We start from the raw sequence: 18,385 nt of genomic DNA, 5'->3' as shown, positions 1-18,385 counted from the left end.
GAGCTGAAGTATGTGCGGTGCAGAGCATTCCTTTTTCTCCATGCTCTGCAGTCTCTGATCTTAGCGTGTAAATGTTTGATAGACATTAGTATAGATGTATTCTATTTAAGCATGAAGAATTAATTCTGTATTTTCTTATAGTAAATCCTCAGCTAATCCGGAACAGACCAACTTAAATACTGAATTCATTAACTATTCATGCATCTCGCTCTATTTGTCAACTCCTGTACTTTTTTCAGTTTTTTTCTTGGTGCACAAGAAAAGAACACTGCATTTGTTTTTTTATTCTGAGTTTGCCAGTGAACACAGCATGCAGGCTAAATGTATCAAAGCCACTGTTGTGCATCCTCTTTCAAAGGTCATCTTAATATTCATGCTCTGAGTGTGACTGAATAAGCGGATTTTGGCTCCAAAGGCCTAAGATGTTGAACAGAATGTTAACTGCTGAATATTTGGCCATGTTCATTTACACAGAGTTCAATTCAGAGCCTGACTAAAGTGCTGCATTCTTCTTACTGCGCTTTGATAAATATGTAAATCATTCATGTAGCTCATACACTGAGGAGCACATTCTTAATTTAACATAGCTTGAACCTCACGTTTATCCAGCTGAGGTGGTGCCCCTAAAATACACAATGTCCCAAATTATCGTCTACCAAATATGGCACTGAAGGCGATGGTATTGATTGATATTGATATTTGAGATGATATTTATATCCACTCAACTATTGGTACTTTCCAGTTACCTCAGAAGTCGGAAGTCGATGGGAATTATGTCACACCCGAGTTGACGGTATTCCAGTAAACAAGTCGGAAAACATGGACGCCTCCTGTTGTTGTTAGCCGTTGTTAGCAATACCAGTTGAAAACAACGCATAGAACGGTATTTAAACCATACCGTACCATGTCCACAGACAGACGTTGGACAGTACTACATGTACCACTTCACAAAACAAAACAGACGTGCTAATAAATAACACATTACGAGAGCTTTCACTACTGTTGATGTACGGCGCAGCCATTTTGGATGATGTTTTTATGACGTTGTGGTCAAGTCGGGTTGGTGTGGTTTGTCGGATATCCAACTTCAGGGTGTGTTCCAGAAGAAATTTCCAAGTAGGAACTCAGAAAATCAGAGTTCCCAGTACAACTAAAACGCACCATGGTTGCCTTATATGGAACGGTATCTTTTGACTGTATTCTTCATTCCTAAATAAATTACTTAGAATTAACCGGGTGTATTTTAATGCCAAAATATTACATTTATTCATTGATTTTATGAAACAACCAGAGATTACAGTGATAGTTCAGAATCATTTCACATGGTGGTGTGTTAGTCACTTGTCTTTCCTTGGAACAACAGTTTTTCCAGCCATTGTACAAATTCATACACACAGGCAGTGGGTGTGCTTGCACATAATAATTATTTTAAGTGGCTAAAATCTGTTTTTTTGTGCCCCCCATCCAGCAGTACATCACTCAGCTTCTGTGCCAGTACCCCAGGCAGGTTCTCTAAACTGGGAGGGCACAACCCAATGCAATAAAACCCACTTTCACCTTCAAGTGGAAATAGTGAACTGGAAAGAAGGGCAAGCCCCATAAGGTCAAAACAGGATAGTTAATTACTTTTAGATCCTTGAGACAAGTCGGAATACTTTAATGAAGACAGCCATCTGTGTAAACATTGTGTTCCCACCTCAGACCCAGTGCATGCTGGGATAGCATGCTGCATATGGCCAGCAGCAACGTCTTCACTTCTTGTAGGTTGCTGGGACCTTTTACATCAAAAATTCCACTGGGATAGTAAGAGATTTCAATTTTTAACAACTGACTTAACAGACCGGAAGAAGAGGGAAAACCAGAGGGAACACAGGACAGACAAAAGAAATAGATTCAATGAAGGGAGAGCAGGAGAAGAGAGGCCTCAGGGCTGTCTGTGGAGGTCCAAGGTTAGCAGAGGACAAAGAAGGATGCGGAACACTTGGTTTTGAATTTTACAAATAGGAATCAAGGTCATTTTGCTGGAGAATCATAAGAGAGATCGATATTTTCAGCTCAACAGCTGAACCAACACTAAATCATCCTAATGGGTGAGAAAGTCTAGGGAAAAGGCAGTGTGTGTGTGTGTGTGTGTGTAAATATGTAAAAACCCAAACCCAAAATGTTTTGCAAGTGAGTTGAGAGTGTTCCGCATACTTGTGGGGTTCTTATGTGCATGTGTGTGTGTGTGTGTGTGTGTGTCATTTTGCCTTCCATGTGAGTGTGTTGTTTGCTGGAGTGTGTATCAGGGATTGATGCTGAAGCTGCCTGGACAGCAGAGATGAGTTATGCCTCTGCGTAAAAGCCCAGGACAGCAGCCACTGACGCACACACACACACTCTCTCTCTCACACACACACACACACACACACCCACACCCAAGTCTCAGAGTTGTTTGCTGCTACAGTAAGACCATAACCAAATCATGATCAAAAACACTTCTTCATACTGTATGCCACAACTTAATTTACAACGGCATCACTGTGGGTCTAAACACACAGAATGGCCCAGTGTGCTGTGATATGTATCTGCGACTATACGCTGTGCTCCCCAGCTAAACACAAAGCCTCAACAAACGAAAACAGTCTACCCAACTGTTTCATGATGTCCTCCAATTTACCCTAAGGTAAGCTACAGTAGAACAGGTCATTTTTAATTCTAGCCGTCCTCTACTTCTACTGCTTGCACTTTCCAAGTCCTGAACTCATCCTGACATGTCATAGCAGGGAAAACTGCTGGTGTTGTGCATGCTGGCTCACTCTCATGGCTTACACTAGGAGACATGATGAAATCAACCCATTATACACACATTTTTTTCACTTGTCTCACAGGTCAAATACCTGCAGCAAACAAACAACATTGAACACACTGAGAACTGTTTGATGGAGTAAAAAGGAAAGAAGAAACATGCTGTAGGAGGTGATGCATTCATTGTTTTTCTGTGCAATCAGGATTTATGGCATTACTTCCAACTACACTGCAGCATCTGGTTACACTGCCACTGACTTTCAAGACCTCAGACCTCAGCCAGTTGAGTATCATTCATCATACATGTTGGGTCTGACCACTTGTTCACTTGGGGGCAGCACAACAAGCTGTTTAACCTTCAGGTGTGGAGTCATGTTCAATATTTGCTTTCTTTAAGATCTGCTTTGGTCTCCACCAGCCTCTGCAGAGTGAGTCAAACAGGACAGTACCAGTATTTTACCTTTGAGTTTGTTTTGCACATCCAGGGCGATGTCCAGAGGGTAGAATGGCAGTACAGGATCATTGACCAGGCGGAGAATGGCTTCTGCTGTCATCTGTAGAAACAGCCAGGAGAGGATTAGATGAGATTTGATTTTGTTTTTTTCACTACTGCAATGATGTCATTCAGACGTAACAACAGGAAGTTTGATTAGTTGTTAGTGTGATAAACTTTGTAGAGGTACACAGGGATTGCATTGGTGCACCTTATTGAAGTGCAAGGTTAACACTATTACTATTATTATTTTGAGATTTAGTTGTTACAGTCAATTTTGTACTGTCTCTATTGTCAATTAATGAGTCATGTTTTTTGGTTGTAACTTGTATTCTTGTTAAATAAACATTTGATCACAAAAAAGGAATCACATTGGTAAACAATAAAAGTATTTAGGGTTTCATGATGAATTTTGAAATGAAAGCTCTTTCATAGTTACATAAAGTGTCTGTAAATGATGCTGGAAGTTAAGACAGTTAAAATTATCCTTTCACCACAGCTGAATGTCTGTCCAGGTTTTAATAATAATAATAATAATAATAATAATAATAATAATAATAATAATAATAATAATAATATGAAAAACCATTCTTGACCTCAAAACAAAATAATCTTGACTTCAAAACTAAATTGCTGTGACGTGTGTGAAAGCCCCTGGAAAAGAAAAGACCAATGATGGTATGCACAACATTTACAAGAATTTGTTTTTATTTTCCTAAAGTTTGACCCATTAAAAATTACTAAACTACTGCATGTTGTAAAATAAGGACTATACCAATTTCTACCCACAATACACTTCCCTTAAATCAGACAATAGCAGACTCCATCAAAGCTTCACACACCTTGTGATAATTAAAACTATACCCCTCTTAACCATCTTGTCAAACACAGTGTTTGCATCTTTAATAGACGGAAACAAGCTCAAGAATGCTTATATAAGATATTTCCTCAAGGTTGATGCCAAAATCAACATATTCTGGTGGGATATGATTCATAAAATCTTAAATTAGTTTAAAAAGGGTCAATAAAAATAGACCTGAATCTAGACCTTTAACTCTTCACTATTGATCTCTTATTTCTGCTTGCTGTTGTTTTTGCTTTTGTAACTGCTTGATTCTTTTTGCACTTTACCTTTTGCTGAATCTCTTGAATTTATATTCAACACCATTTAAAAAAAAACATTATGTAAAAGCTTTTCTCTTTGTCATCTTGCACTAGACAAGTGACAATAGTATGTTTAAACATTGTTATAAATATTTTTGTTGATTAACTGGTGCATTGTTGTGTTAATATCCAAGATGCACAATCCAGACACCATTCAAAAAAGATTCCATGGTGCTGTGTTTGTCTTAAATTTCAAACTACTGTATAATGAAACACATGTTAATTTCCATGCCTTCACTTGTCTTGCTTGTTTTCAACACATTTCACTAACGTGTCCTTGTGATTGGTACTTAGGAAGGTGCAGAAAGACAGTCACATCATGCTGTGTCTTGTCTCCCCTGTCGTCACAAGCCTCAAATTTGATTTTGCACCACACACCTTTGTGGTCTGCTCTCTAAATTAAAATTTCAGACCCCAGGAAACCTTGTGCTTTTCATACTGACATGACAACAGCTGTCATGTAAGGGAAAACATAAATAATTGGGACACCTTTGGCTGTAGTGTGAGCAAACATTTATGGAGATCTCTGCCTGTTCTGGCACCCCATACCGAGCAGCACCGTCCAAATCACAAAGAGTGTCTGTCTGGCTCTGCTCTCAGACAGTGAAGTGTCATTCTGATGCAAACTGAGTCACTGATTCAGCCCTTTCTCTCAGCAGGTAGAGGACTTGGCAGGGCTTCCACATGGATTTTTAGTGGAGTATAACATCACTGCAGCCCAATGTGCTAACCAACTACTCTATAAAAAAAAAACACACAGCTGAGATTATTGATGCACCGATCCTCTTATTTCACACCTAGACTGTATCATTCTCACAGGAAATACAGCCCTCATTGGATTGCAAGAAAATCGTGCCACACTATAATTGCAATCAGCTATATCAACCAAGGACATCACATGCATGGTTTAACATGAACTAGCTTCACTTACACAGTACAAATTTAAGATTCAAGATACAGAGCTGAACAAGAATCATTTTCTTTAGTATTCACATCATACTTTCACCCGGATCTCCCTGACATGTATGTCTAGCTGAGTATTTCCATCAAATTATATTTTTTCTATTTTCAATTGACTATTTTTTCGGGGGCATTTTTGTCAAATTGACCAGATTTCATAATAAATGACAATATGAGCTGTACAAAATGAATCTTTTCAAAGTTGGATTTAAAAAAAATGCACATGAATTTCAGAACCTCTTAGTGTTTGGTTTGTCCTGTGCTCAAGCTGCAGCTGTGTACTGATACAAGTTTGTGCAGAATCTGATGACCCATGTTATGCCAGAGTGACCTGACAGTTCTCCATAGAGCTTCTTGGGATGTCACAGAGTGCTTAACATTCTCATTCAAGTGCCCCCATAAATGTTGAATGAGGTGAAGGTCAGGTAACTGTGGAGGAAAGTCCATGTCAGTCAGGTCTTCAAGCTGTTTTTGCTAAGCACTGAGGTGTTCTTGGAGATGTGTTGAGTATAAATCTATCTCCACAAAGATGGAATCCATGTCTCTGAGTGATGGAGCAGTACTGTACTTCTCCTTGGTCAGAGTGGAGTATATATGCTATGCATGTACCCAACTCCAACGCAAGCAAACTACTCCCGGACATCAATATTCCTTCCATTACATTGCAGGGTTGATATGCTGCAGTATCATTTGTCGTCTGCCATACATGACGTGTTCAGGTTCAAATTACATTTTTCTTTGCTGATCAAGAAATTGTGCAGGTGTGGGACTTAATTACAGTGCATTCAGACCAGCTCATTTTTTCACATGTTGCAGGTTTGTTTTAAAATCTAAATGATTTTACCACTTCCTATTGACCTCGTGCAGTCCTACTTTTTTTCCCCTTCTTCTTCATTTGCTCGGTTTCAAGTTTCATTGTTTGAAGTGATAGTTCTGGTAATTTGAATTTGGGCAGTGAGAGGTACGTATATTAAGTTCATTTATTGCTTGCAAAAGATTTGATTCAGTATGCCATCAATATGGAGAAAGAGGCACTGGCAGAGAAACTGAGAGTCATACAATTGGGGATGGAGTTGTCTGCAAAAACATTCTTTAGCCTCACAATATGCCCCCTGAAAAAAGCCTATAGGCTATCAGTTGAAGTGTACTGTGTATTGAATATTTTCTCTGCTTAACATTGTTGCCAAACAGTGTTTTTCGTTTGGCACAACATTTTGTGAACAGTATTCTTGCACACTGTAGTACACTACAGTATTGGTGCTGATTGGTTCATGTATATCGCTTGATATTCCAGTTTTTTTTTCCCCAAATGTGGGTTTCATGGATTGAAAGAAGGTTTGGCCACAGAGCAGGAGTTTTTAGGGAAGGATCAGTCAGGTTTAAGAGATCTGAAGACATACTAAGAGCAAATCAGATCTATCATGCTTTCACAGCGATCTTCAATCTCACTTAATCTACCTAAACAGCTGTCCCAGTATAACTACTTTGCTAGCATTTGAGAAAATGGCTTACAGTGTACAGATCTGTTGTGCACCTCTGTGCGCTGTTGTCACTGAAATCAATCTGGTAGGGGGGGGGATTAGAGCATTGATTTGAGGCTGGTGAGTAATACTACTGCAGAAAGCATACATCAAAAGCCTGTAATGTGGTGGGACAGAAAAGGACGTTGATTTCTTATTTATGGCCTTATTTCTGGATCGTCTCTTTCCAAGGCAGAGGGAAGAGAGAGACAGAGGGAGAAAGAGGGAGAGAGGGAGGCAGTGTGAGACGAGATGGTGAGAGATAATGATGGAGGAAGAAAGGCAGAAAAGAGGCTGTGACATAACAGAAAGAAAAAGACAATTCATACTAAAGAAAGATGACAGTTGGAGTGGAGGAGAAGGTAGAACAAAATAGCCTAAGCATTCCCTCTCCTGTTTCCTCTTTTCTTGCCTCATGATGTCCCCTATTCTCTTCTCCCCTGACCTATGAGATTATAATAAATTATGTCCCATCTGCCTAGGTTAGAATTCAGGGATGAAACACCAGTTATCTGTTGTGAATTTACACAGTATATCAAAGGAGAGACGGAGAATTGTATATGCTACGTACAGGTATAGACAGGTATATGTATTTACCAATGGGTCAGAGGTCAGAAAGGGCAGTGCTCCCACCGTAGCCATTACATAATACACCAGCAAGCTAGAAACATGACTGTACTAATAGGTCACAATAATGACCTATGGAGCTGCTTTCTGTTTTCCCTGCACTAAACTATTTGCACTCGACTACTGAGCCCACATTCCTACCTGAAGGTTCAATTAAAGCAGAAGTAAGCGATCCGGTTGTTTTGTTAACTTCCTGTCAGCCGATGGAGTTAGCAGTCCCCGCCCTCGTCCCTACGTCACCACATTCACGCGCATCCCTTGGCTGCACACACAGAGAGGACCGCCCCTTTATGCCGTTCTCTCTCCTCATTGGATAAAGGTTGTAGGATACAAGGAAAGTTTTCTCCTGGGCTTACAGCAGAGCAGAGTGACTGACAGACCCGTGTTTCAGACCAAACACTCTATAGAAGTGATTGCTGTCAGAAGATAGAACTATTTAAGACTTATATTAACACAAACATTCCGCTTACTTCTGGGCTAATGTATTAAAAAAAAAAGATTGGCACAGAGTGATGAATTTGAAGAGTGAATGGAGTTGACTTTGTTTTCTTTGTTAAAGGTTATAGCTTTTTCATCAAAACGATTAATTAAAAAAAAAAAACATCCACAGAACATCCAGAGGGGTGCAGAATACAAGTATTAGTTTTACTGATTAAAAAAAAAAATTGTATATAAATAATTTGTTTGCTTATGGCTGGTTCGTGTGCAATAATTAGTCAGGGTGCGGTTGTGTAATACCTGCAGTGTTTGAGTGAGACCGGCAATAGAAACGTGAATATGGATAGAATATTTAGTTGCTATAATAAGTGGATAATATAGCATGTCATATTTTAATCTGATGCGCTATCTGATGCAATACACCTGGCACTTTAAACTGATGTGCACTTTAGGGCACCGTGCAATACAACTTGGTACCCATGTACTCCTGCACTTTAGCACCTGTCACTTTGGCCCAGCACTTTTGCACCTTGCACTTTATCCCTCAAACTGTTTAGGTTCCACTACTGGCCTGATTATCTGACCTGTTTTTTATCTTGTTGTCTGCATTGTCATGTCGCTTATATAACTGTGTTCTCCTGTCACTGTACTGTTTTTATGTTTTGGGACTCCGGATGGAAATTAGCATTGCTGCTATAATCCGGCACATTTACATGTTTTTATATGTACATTGATGTGCACTGTCCCACCCAAATAAACAAATAAAGTAAAGTAATTGTTTTAGTATGAAATGATTCAGATGTGTTTCCAGTCCGCTGTAAACACCGGAGCTGCTGCTCGTTAAATACGGTTAGAGTTAGCTTAGCTTTAGCTACTAGCCACTCCCAATAGACGCACCTGGAAACCAGTATAATTCAAGGTTTGAGTGAGAGCGGGCGAGTGTGAGTGCAAAACTTACTGGCCGGGAGGAATCAAACTTGTAGCTGACACCTTTAATGTAACCTAATGAAACTGTTAACTGATGACTCAATACTTTGCATTTAATATAGTTATATTTTTCATAACCAACGTAACAGTAATTAAAATATCTTATTTTATCATATGTTACCATTTTAGCAGAGAGGACACTGAGGATGTAGGTCAGCAATGTGGGACTGTGGGACAGTGAGGAGTTGGGAGGTTAATACAATTCTGGAATCAATTCTCAAAGGTAGCCACAAAAGAGGAGAAACTGAATCATATTTGCCTGTCTTGGTGAGAACCGTGGCTGTACCTATTTTTTTTTTTTTTTTGCTGGGGCTGTTGAATGGTGCAGCTGGATGCTGGGTTTTGTGGCATACCACTGAATGAGGAACAGAAAAAATCCAACTGGTTATAAATAAAGGTATTAATTAAGGTTTTGGTAACCTGGAATGAAAATAAGAAAACACAACTAATCCTAAAAATGTGCCTGCCCTGAATTGAGGGATGGCAGGCTGTCATGTTACAATAATGACAAGAAAAATTTAAGTGGAAATGAGGAATCACAAATCCCAATCAAAAAACTGAATCCCTCATGTGCTTTCAACTCAGAGACCATCACTTCATCTAACATAAGAAATAAGAAAGGATGCCAAAGAGTTGAGGTCTGCAGAATTTATGGAGTATCATCAGTATACCAGTGAAAAAATGCTACAATTTTGACAGTCCAATCCACTGCATATACCAAGAACTAGCCAATAGCCAAGAACTGACACCACAGCTATTAACCCTAACCCAGACCCATAAAGTTCTGTCACTCACTTAAGATCTCAGCCACTCAAAAGCAGTACCTCAAACACAACTAACAGGGGTTCAGTGTCAGACATTAGTATCTGACCATATTTTCATGGGGAATCCCATATGGGTCACAGAATGTGGTAAAAAAAATCACCTTTTCGGGCATTTGATTAGGATGTCTTGTTCCTCTGGAGTTTCTTCAAACACACAGAACAGGGAAAAGACACCGCAGTAGACCCATGCCTCCCTGTAGGGATACAATTATATAATCTAGCCTGGGAACACCTTGGAATCATCAGGAGGAGCCGGAGTTCTGAAATACTGAGCTTAGCCTGCTGCCACTGTGACCCAACCACAGATGAAAAGAGAATGGATATATGGATGGATGGCTAAAAGTCATAATTGAGATGCATTTGAAGTTCCAAAGGCACTGGCAGCAATTCACAACTGAGTATTCACTGACATTAACAACAGACTTTACAATGAGTTGATTTGAAAGAGCCCATGGTGATCCACAACATCAAAAGCTGAACTTAACAGCCTTAATTTTGGGTAACTGTTTAATGTGCTGGAATAAATGACTAAAGCTAATGTGACACATCTGAGTCACATAGTCTCCTCTCCAACTTGAAGTGTATAACTCACTTAAGAATTACTGGAGTGTGAAGAAATAGAAAGACCAATAAGGGTGTGTCTGAGTCCACTGAATGGAAAACTGTGGAACTGAAGTCACTATCTCCCTGGTTGTCATTAGTCTTAAAATAAATTGGTGATACCAAATACAGTACATATATGAGTTTCAGTAAAGTGCAGAATGACCTGCTGGCAGTCATCAGGCTTGTAGCACTGATGATACAGGATGACATCACCAATGAGTCTGTCACAGACTCACCGAGACTTGGTGACTGTAGCTCGTGGTTTGTTTGTGAGATTGTGTAAACACAAACTGGAGCAGATGGAAAAATTGTGCAGAATGCCAGCTGTGAAAACCTGTTTACACTAAAATTGAAGAACTGAGGACATCAGACCAATTATAGCAGTTGATAGAAATTACCAGCAGTGTGTGGCTTTACATAAGCATGCGGGTAAGAATGTAAGTATTTGATCCTTCTGATAAATTTGAATTGGAAAATATCGATGGTATAAAAATTGGATTATAGACTGGGACCAGGGGTCTGGAATGTAATGGCAAGCATAAAGGATATTAATAATGATAATTATTATTATCATTATTATTATTATTAAAAGAAGAAAAACATGCCCTAATTGTTCAAGCACTTTTGCTGCCTCAGTTGGATAAAAAAGAAAGGTAAATTACTTTACATATTTAATGTCAATTTCAGTAAGGACTCAAATAAATTGTATATGTTTAAATATACCTACCTTAATCTTAATTTTCTTAGTTTACTTGTGCATGACCATGTCTGATTGGAAGTTGTAAAGGACATGTGCGAAGGTGGAAAAGGAGACTGAAAATGTCAACAAGAAAGATAAAATCTGCAGTGGCAAAGGACTGGATGCTCACTCTATTTTTTTTGTATTACTTTCTTGTTCACTGTTTCAGCTCATTATATAAAGAGACTACAGAATGATAAACCATGAAGATATGTATCTGTTCATATTAGTGTTTTGTAGCATATGTGAGAGTGAAATGGAATAAGACAAGTGAAGGACTTTCCAAGTGTAACAGATATAATCCTCACTGAGATATTCAAAAATTGAATTTTGAAAGTAGACTTTGGATAACCACCGCAACAAAGGCAAATTCTGAAAGTGAAACTGTGATTGAAGGACTTACTGTGGAGCTGAGAACAAACCTTGAGAACAAGATGAGAGGACATGTTGAATGGTTGGTGCTTCAAACAGCAGAGGGCTCTGGTGTGACATGCTATCTACCTTAGTTTCTCTCCCTCTCTTTCTCTCTCTCACACACACACACACACACACACAGAAGCTATAGTATATTCTCTGTGACGCACAACTGACACAGCCTCACAGCCAACTCCTGTCCTATCCGGATCGGTAGCATCATTTGCAGTGCCAGTCTATATAAATGCATGCACGTAGACTTCCAGAGTGGCAGCGCTACCTTCAGAGCATGCAGCGCTTACATCTACACACACAGACACATCCCCACAGGCGCTTGTACGCAGATGAAGCAGGCGAGAAAATGAAATGATGATGGTCAGATGGGATGGATGGAAGAGGCAGAGCAGGTGACGGACATCATTTTCTCTTTCTCTCTCAGTGAAGTGGTAATTCTGTCCGAGGCTGCGATCTCATTTGCCTGCCTGCCTGTTTTCCCCTGAGGCCTGTGGAGAGATGGAGAGATTCTGCTCTGATTCAGGACGCCCAGTTCTCTGGGCCAAAATAGGCCTCATGAATAAACCATAAACTATGTAGTTAAGTTATGTAACGACAGCACATGAATAGATGCAGCACGGTAAAGTACAGTAGGGGTGGCATTCACTTTCTCTTTTGAAGCTTTGGTCAAGTGAATAAACAAACATTACAGTGCACAACTGCACATGCATTAAGTGGGGCCCCAACAAATGTTCATATGGGTAAACACCCACTGTGCTGATACTGACTGAAGTTATACCAAAATTCAATATTGAATTTCCATGTATTAAATACAGTAGGCTACATCTAAAATAATTATAAACCTGTTCGGAACTGGAACAACTCTATATATGGACATGTGTCTAAAATATGTAACATACTTGAATATACTTCCATTACAAAGCCAGTTGATATTTGATATGATGACTGTAGAGTCTAAGGTTTTGATGCCAGTTTCCCAGAATGTGAAAAATCACACACAGTATACTGACATTTAATACTATTGGTATTTCATGTATATTATAAAACTTCTATCTTCATATATGTGTGTGATAATGGATCCCCTTGAAGGTCACATTGTTTAATCTACATATCCTAATCCACTGCACAGCAGAGCATATTTGTTATTACATTTTGGTATGGTTGAGGCCATTTGCCCCATTTCAAATACACTGATAAAGCAAGTTGAGGTTAGAGGCTCTGTGAAACTGTATTTAGGCCCAGCTTTTCTTTGGCATCAGCCTACCATTATTCAAATAGTGACAATATTACAGTATTGACGTTATGAGTTATTACAATACATCTTGAGGTAGACATGGAGATCTGCACTTGCTATGACAATCCATCCAATAGCTTATGAGACATTTCTTGTAGCTAAGGTAGGCGGAAATTGTTTGCGGTCACTGGTAAAAAATTCCATAATCACCTTCCAGTATTTTGTAATTCAAGTGCTCTGAGAATACATCTAATTATCTGAGAGTAAATTATGAGAGTACCTCCTCTCGGTTCTATCTTCAGGCTGCAGGCAATCTTGCAGACAAACAACAGGAAACTCAACTTGAGAATGTTCCTATTACAGTAGGTACTCTAGAAATGTAGATGTGTGTCTACATCTACATGTACATGTGAGATGGATATATCTCTGTAATATTGTTCAAACATTGCAAAGCATTTCCTGAACAGGTCACATGCTGCTAACACAATGTCCTATGGAAGATGAAATGCATGAATGTGCCCCAAATAGGCAGCAGCAGCTTTCTTTATTTCTGTCTTTCTTTCTTTCTTGCTTGCCAAGTCCACTTTAAAAAACTCAGAGACTCAATTATAATCTTGAACCTGTGTGAGCTTTCAATCTAATCCTCAAAATATCTGACACATCCACGATTTATCCCATAGTGGTAACTAGTGGAAAAAGGCACCAAACTGAACCCAAATGTGCTTAAAGACAATGATTTATCAATTTATTTTTTCAATCAATTATCATGATTGTGATGCTCTTGGAGAGGACATTTTTTAACATTAAATATCATTAAATAACTGTGACAACTCTGGCACATATTCACTATGAATGAGCAGTGTCTTTTGAAACAAATACGATACATACCGGTAACGCTGAAGTGGCAGAATAGTCTCTGGTTTCAGACTGTTGGCCACAGCCCCAAATACTCAGCAATTGTATGTTATCTCTTTCACATCCAAGACTCTTTGAGAAGAATGTGCTGCTTCTTTAAACACTTGCACATGTAATTCTAATGTTATTACTAGAGGACGAGAAAATATTATGGTCCCAGAAACTCTCCCATTATCATCTGCTGTAGCAGCCCACACCAGAAGTCATCCTTAATTTTTTTTTTTTTTCACACAAAAAAACTCAATTTGTTGAGATAGTGATCGCAGCAGGGAAGAAGTCAACTCAGGGCCCCAGAGTAGAGGGAATTAAAAAAAAAGAAGCTGTGTGCTGGAGTTGAACTGGGGTTCAGCTGGCGGCAATGCTGCTCTTATGACAATGAGCCGTCTGCTGCCTCTAGGCCGAGCACAAGCTAGACTACTTTGCCAGAATATGGCTTTTTTCAGCCATCACTGTTCAAAGTTCATGCATGTTTGTAGCAAAATGGGTAATTACATTTGTGAGAGAAAAGTAGCAAGGGCACATTCTGTTGTAGTTTCAGAAAAGTGTGCCTTGAAACTGTGAACAGTAGCAATTAAGGGAAAAAAATCACACAACTGCCCTTAACTTGAGTGAAAATGAGCTTCAAAACATCAACACTAGAAAGAACCAACGGCACACAGTAATGCAAACAGATCCAGACAGATCCAAACAGATCTGACCCACAATACTGAATGATTGTGGGCTGAACTCTATTAAAATGGGATTTCCCTATTTTAAGTCTGCTTAACAAATTTGACTTAAACTTGAACCATTGTTAACACAAGCCCAACAACACAGTTGAAGCTGCACTCACTGATATTCTTAGATCAATAGGTCAAATGGCTAGGAGCAATGCGACAGACGGTGCTCATAGAGATGAACCCACAAAGAAAGAGTTTCAGCATCTCTCGACCTATTGGAAACTTTTATGGTTTTTTTTCTTACTCTCACTGCTTCTTTTCAGTGGCAGTAGACAGGTGTTTTCAAACGCAGACAACATAACTTTAGCTGATGAACATAACCAGCAAAAGAGCTTGATATTTCTCTGAGAGATGATGGGAAACAAAACAGAACTAAAAGGACAGTAAATGTTGGAATCAGGTGGTTAGGTTAAGGCAGAAAAACCTAACCACCTTTTGGGTTTATTAAGATTAGAAGACCTTCCTCATCATGGTAAGATGTGAAACAGAGGGGCGTTGTGCAGCTCAGTAGAGCAAGAGCAGGCGCCCCATATACAGAGGCTATCGTACTCGCCGCAACGGCCCCCGGTTTGATTCCACCGGTGGCCCTTTGCTGCATGTCATCCCCCCTCTCTCTGTCTCCCCATTTCCTGTCTCTCTACTGTCCTATCCATCAAAGGCCTGAAAAGCCTCAAAATATACTTAAAGAATAAAAAATAGATGGTTAATATTATGAAATAGTTTTGGGAACAACACTTCCATCCATTCACCTTTTCTTCACAACTTGGACTTGCCACCCGGCATGAACCACTCTTTATACAACATCATTAACAGAAGTAGTCCAACAGTAATGTCACAAAGGGTCCCAATAGACACGTATGACAGGACTTACTGAGATAGGTCTGGCTAGTTCTGCATTAGCTGACAAACGTTTTTCTTAGTGTTACATGTCGGCCAAGGAAACAGATGTTATGTATTTTCACTTACCTTATCTACAGCAAAAAATATATTATTAATATAAATGGCACTAATCACTTGCATAAATCTGGCCTTTTAGGGTATTTTAACCCTCATTATTCTGTTCAGGCTATTCTTCTCTGCAATTCATGTTTTCCCAAACTTGGTTGCTATAGGTGATTTCTGACATGACTGCAAAACCTCTGTATTTTACTTCATTTATATAAAAAGCCCTCACACACCCTGCTGTCCATGCAAAATACATTTACAGTCAGTGCCCATGGCTAACACTAGCAGGAATATTTACAGACACAGGGCATGCAATGAGCTGGTTTTTGGAAGACATCTTTCCTCTGCTTCAACGAGCCTGAGTTTTAATAACAGATGGTCCCATCGGCAGTTCTCCTCTCCTCTACACTGCATGTGTGCGCAAGTTTTTGATTGCACTGACATGGAACTAAATCAAAGAAAGAGTTTCTCTCCCATAGACAACCAATTATGAACATACCTAACTGGCTAAGCTTTAATTGGATAAACACAGGGTTGAACCTACGCTACCCATAACTGAATGTGACAGCAGTGAAGTAGAAATACACACTGATCTGAAAACATTTAACCTGTCAGGCAGCCATCAGATATGATAGTCACTACCTTTTTCTAATTATCATAATGGAACAAAAACACTTTGTAGCAGAAACTGAAAAGATGTGAGACAGATCTATGTTAAGCTTTTGCATATTATAAAACTACATTTCTAGAAGGCAAAAATAAGAACAATTTGGAAAGGAGAGTTATCTTCTTCATTCATGCTCAGCTCGTTCTAGAGGACGATTTCAGGATGTGTTGGAGAGTGACTTTGCTGCAGCGTGTGCTTTTTATCTGCTCTAGGCTGTGTTAGATCATCATGTGTGACATATTGGGGAGCGGTGAATGAGAATCCTCAGACACCGTGCTAATTAATTCGCTCTTTGGCGACCATATAGGCTCGCCCCCGTGCCTGCTGTCTCTGTATGGCACTGCGTGACATATGTACTCTGGAAGATTGATACTGCAAATGGCGGCACTCAGCCACGCTCATTACAGAGAAAGCCTCAACAAAACCTCAAGCACTTTCCAAGGATCAGGTTTGGTGCTTGAAATTCCCATCTAAAGAGCAGGTGCAAAACATAAAGCTTTATAGATAAGAAAGATTAGTGAAGAGGACAACCTATCCAATAACCCTGTCGAACCTTTGTTTGATTTGTTCCATTCTATTATCTGAATTACAATTCATCTATAAAAGCTAAAACACAAAAACACATAGGCTATATTCACAGGGAATACACTTGTTACATGTCTTCTTACATCATTAGTGATACAGAATACAGCGTCTATTGAGTGAGGGTATTTGCATCCACAATAGTTGTAGGGAGCAGACTGACAAGTTATTCATTCTAACAAACCTAATACTGCGTTCACGGAACGGTAAAAACAAAACAAACGGTCCGACGGCAAAACAATACACACGTGTCACTATGTTGCTATGGCAATGTTGACATATTCATACTCATTCGTTAGGAGAAAGGCAGTTTGTGTGTCCCTTATCTGTTTGCATGAAAAAAACGAAAACAGCAACAATATGTCAATATAATATACCGTTGTAAATATCAGCCATGTTCCACTCGTTGCCTGGCAACCACGTCACGTCATGGCAAAAGTTTAAATATTTTAACTCCGGACGGCATTGCCGTTTCGACAGTCGACAGTATTCTTAACCGGCCTCCCCCAAGTTTTACCATTGTTCTCTCCTCCACTAAAATGTCATCTGGTTTGCCGCCTGCCGGACTCCATGTGAACGCAGCATCAACTGGTAAAAATATAGGTTCCCTTCATTCAAAAAGGAGTTGCGTAGAAACGCACATTTAAGAAAAGCTTGATCAAAGACACATTCAACTTTTAATTGTTTAACGCAATGCAATTTAGAATAAACTGAGACATAAAACATAGGGTTTTAGTCATAACAGGGTTTAAACTGACAATTATGTGAAATTTTATGATGTTTGTATTAAAGAACAGGAGTGGCTCTGTGATTATGTAAGCTAAGCAGAAAATTAGGGCTGAAACAACAAATCGATAAAATCGATAAAAATAGATTATTAAAAGCGTTGACAACAAATTTCATTATCGATTCGTTGTGTTGCATGATTGATATGTCACTCATTATGTGGCGCAGCTATTAACTTCCTGTTGAGCGGAGCCAGTAGGCTAATGCAACTTGATGGATGCAAACTGCCGTAAAACACCATAGAAGAAGAGTGGAGAGCTGGTATTTTAAAACATTTACCAAGGCGGAGAAAATGTTTGGACTGAAATCTTCTAATGTGTGGGAGCATTTCACGCTACTTAACGGCTGGTAGGGTGGCCATGGGCCGATAGGCTACACAGTCGCCTTTCTTTTTTTTAATATATAAAATACCTGACAGCTGTGTTTATCTGTGATCTACCTGTTGACCAAAAGCCTCTCGTGATCATTTAGTAATGCTTATGAACAAGCCTTATAGAGGTCTGGTTTTAATTACTGTACCATGGGGATGTTGGGCTGGTCAGACCGGCCCGTTGAGAACTCAAAAGTAGGAGCCCCTACAGATCCATCAACATCTGTTAGCTCAGAGTAACAGACAAGCAGCTTTAGAGCAGAAAGACAGCAAAGAGGCAGGTGTGTAGGTGTGTGTGTGTGTGTGTGTGTGTGTGTGTGACAACAGAATCTCACTGGGCTGGGCCAAATCAAAGTCCAGGGCTGTTTTTCAGTCCCAGCATGTGTAGAGAATAAGTTTTAATGTTGAAACAGAACATGTTAACAGTTAGTTTTGTGTTAGTCCACATTGACTAACCACAGATATGTCAATGTCAAGATAATCAGTTTTTCCCATTGAGATTCACAACACTTGACTTTTTTTTGACCCAAACAGTCAATTTCAAGCTCTATTGACAACTCAAGGCAGTGCAGCAGCAAGACCTTCAACCTCAAAAA

The 18,385-nt window shown here is 39.4% G+C and overlaps 1 protein-coding gene across 3 annotated transcripts in view; it reads right to left on the bottom strand.

Moving 5' to 3' along the window:
* The window catches only part of naaladl2 (N-acetylated alpha-linked acidic dipeptidase like 2), a 557,200-nt gene that overhangs the window by 28,019 nt on the left and 510,796 nt on the right, over window positions 1-18,385 (bottom strand). For all 3 annotated transcript variants that reach the window (XM_085773820.1, XM_085773822.1, XM_085773821.1), the window contains one exon: window positions 3,248-3,341. In XM_085773820.1, coding sequence (XP_085629946.1) covers window positions 3,248-3,341 — 94 coding nt within the window. The remainder of the gene's footprint in view (window positions 1-3,247; window positions 3,342-18,385) is intronic.

Source organism: Trachurus japonicus, chromosome 4 (assembly GCF_045865225.1).
Source record: "Trachurus japonicus isolate A0001 chromosome 4, Traja_1.0".
In the NCBI taxonomy this organism is placed as follows: Eukaryota; Metazoa; Chordata; class Actinopteri; order Carangiformes; family Carangidae; genus Trachurus; species Trachurus japonicus.
Note: the sequence above shows the minus strand (reverse complement) of the source record. Positions and strands in the feature narration are given on the sequence as shown.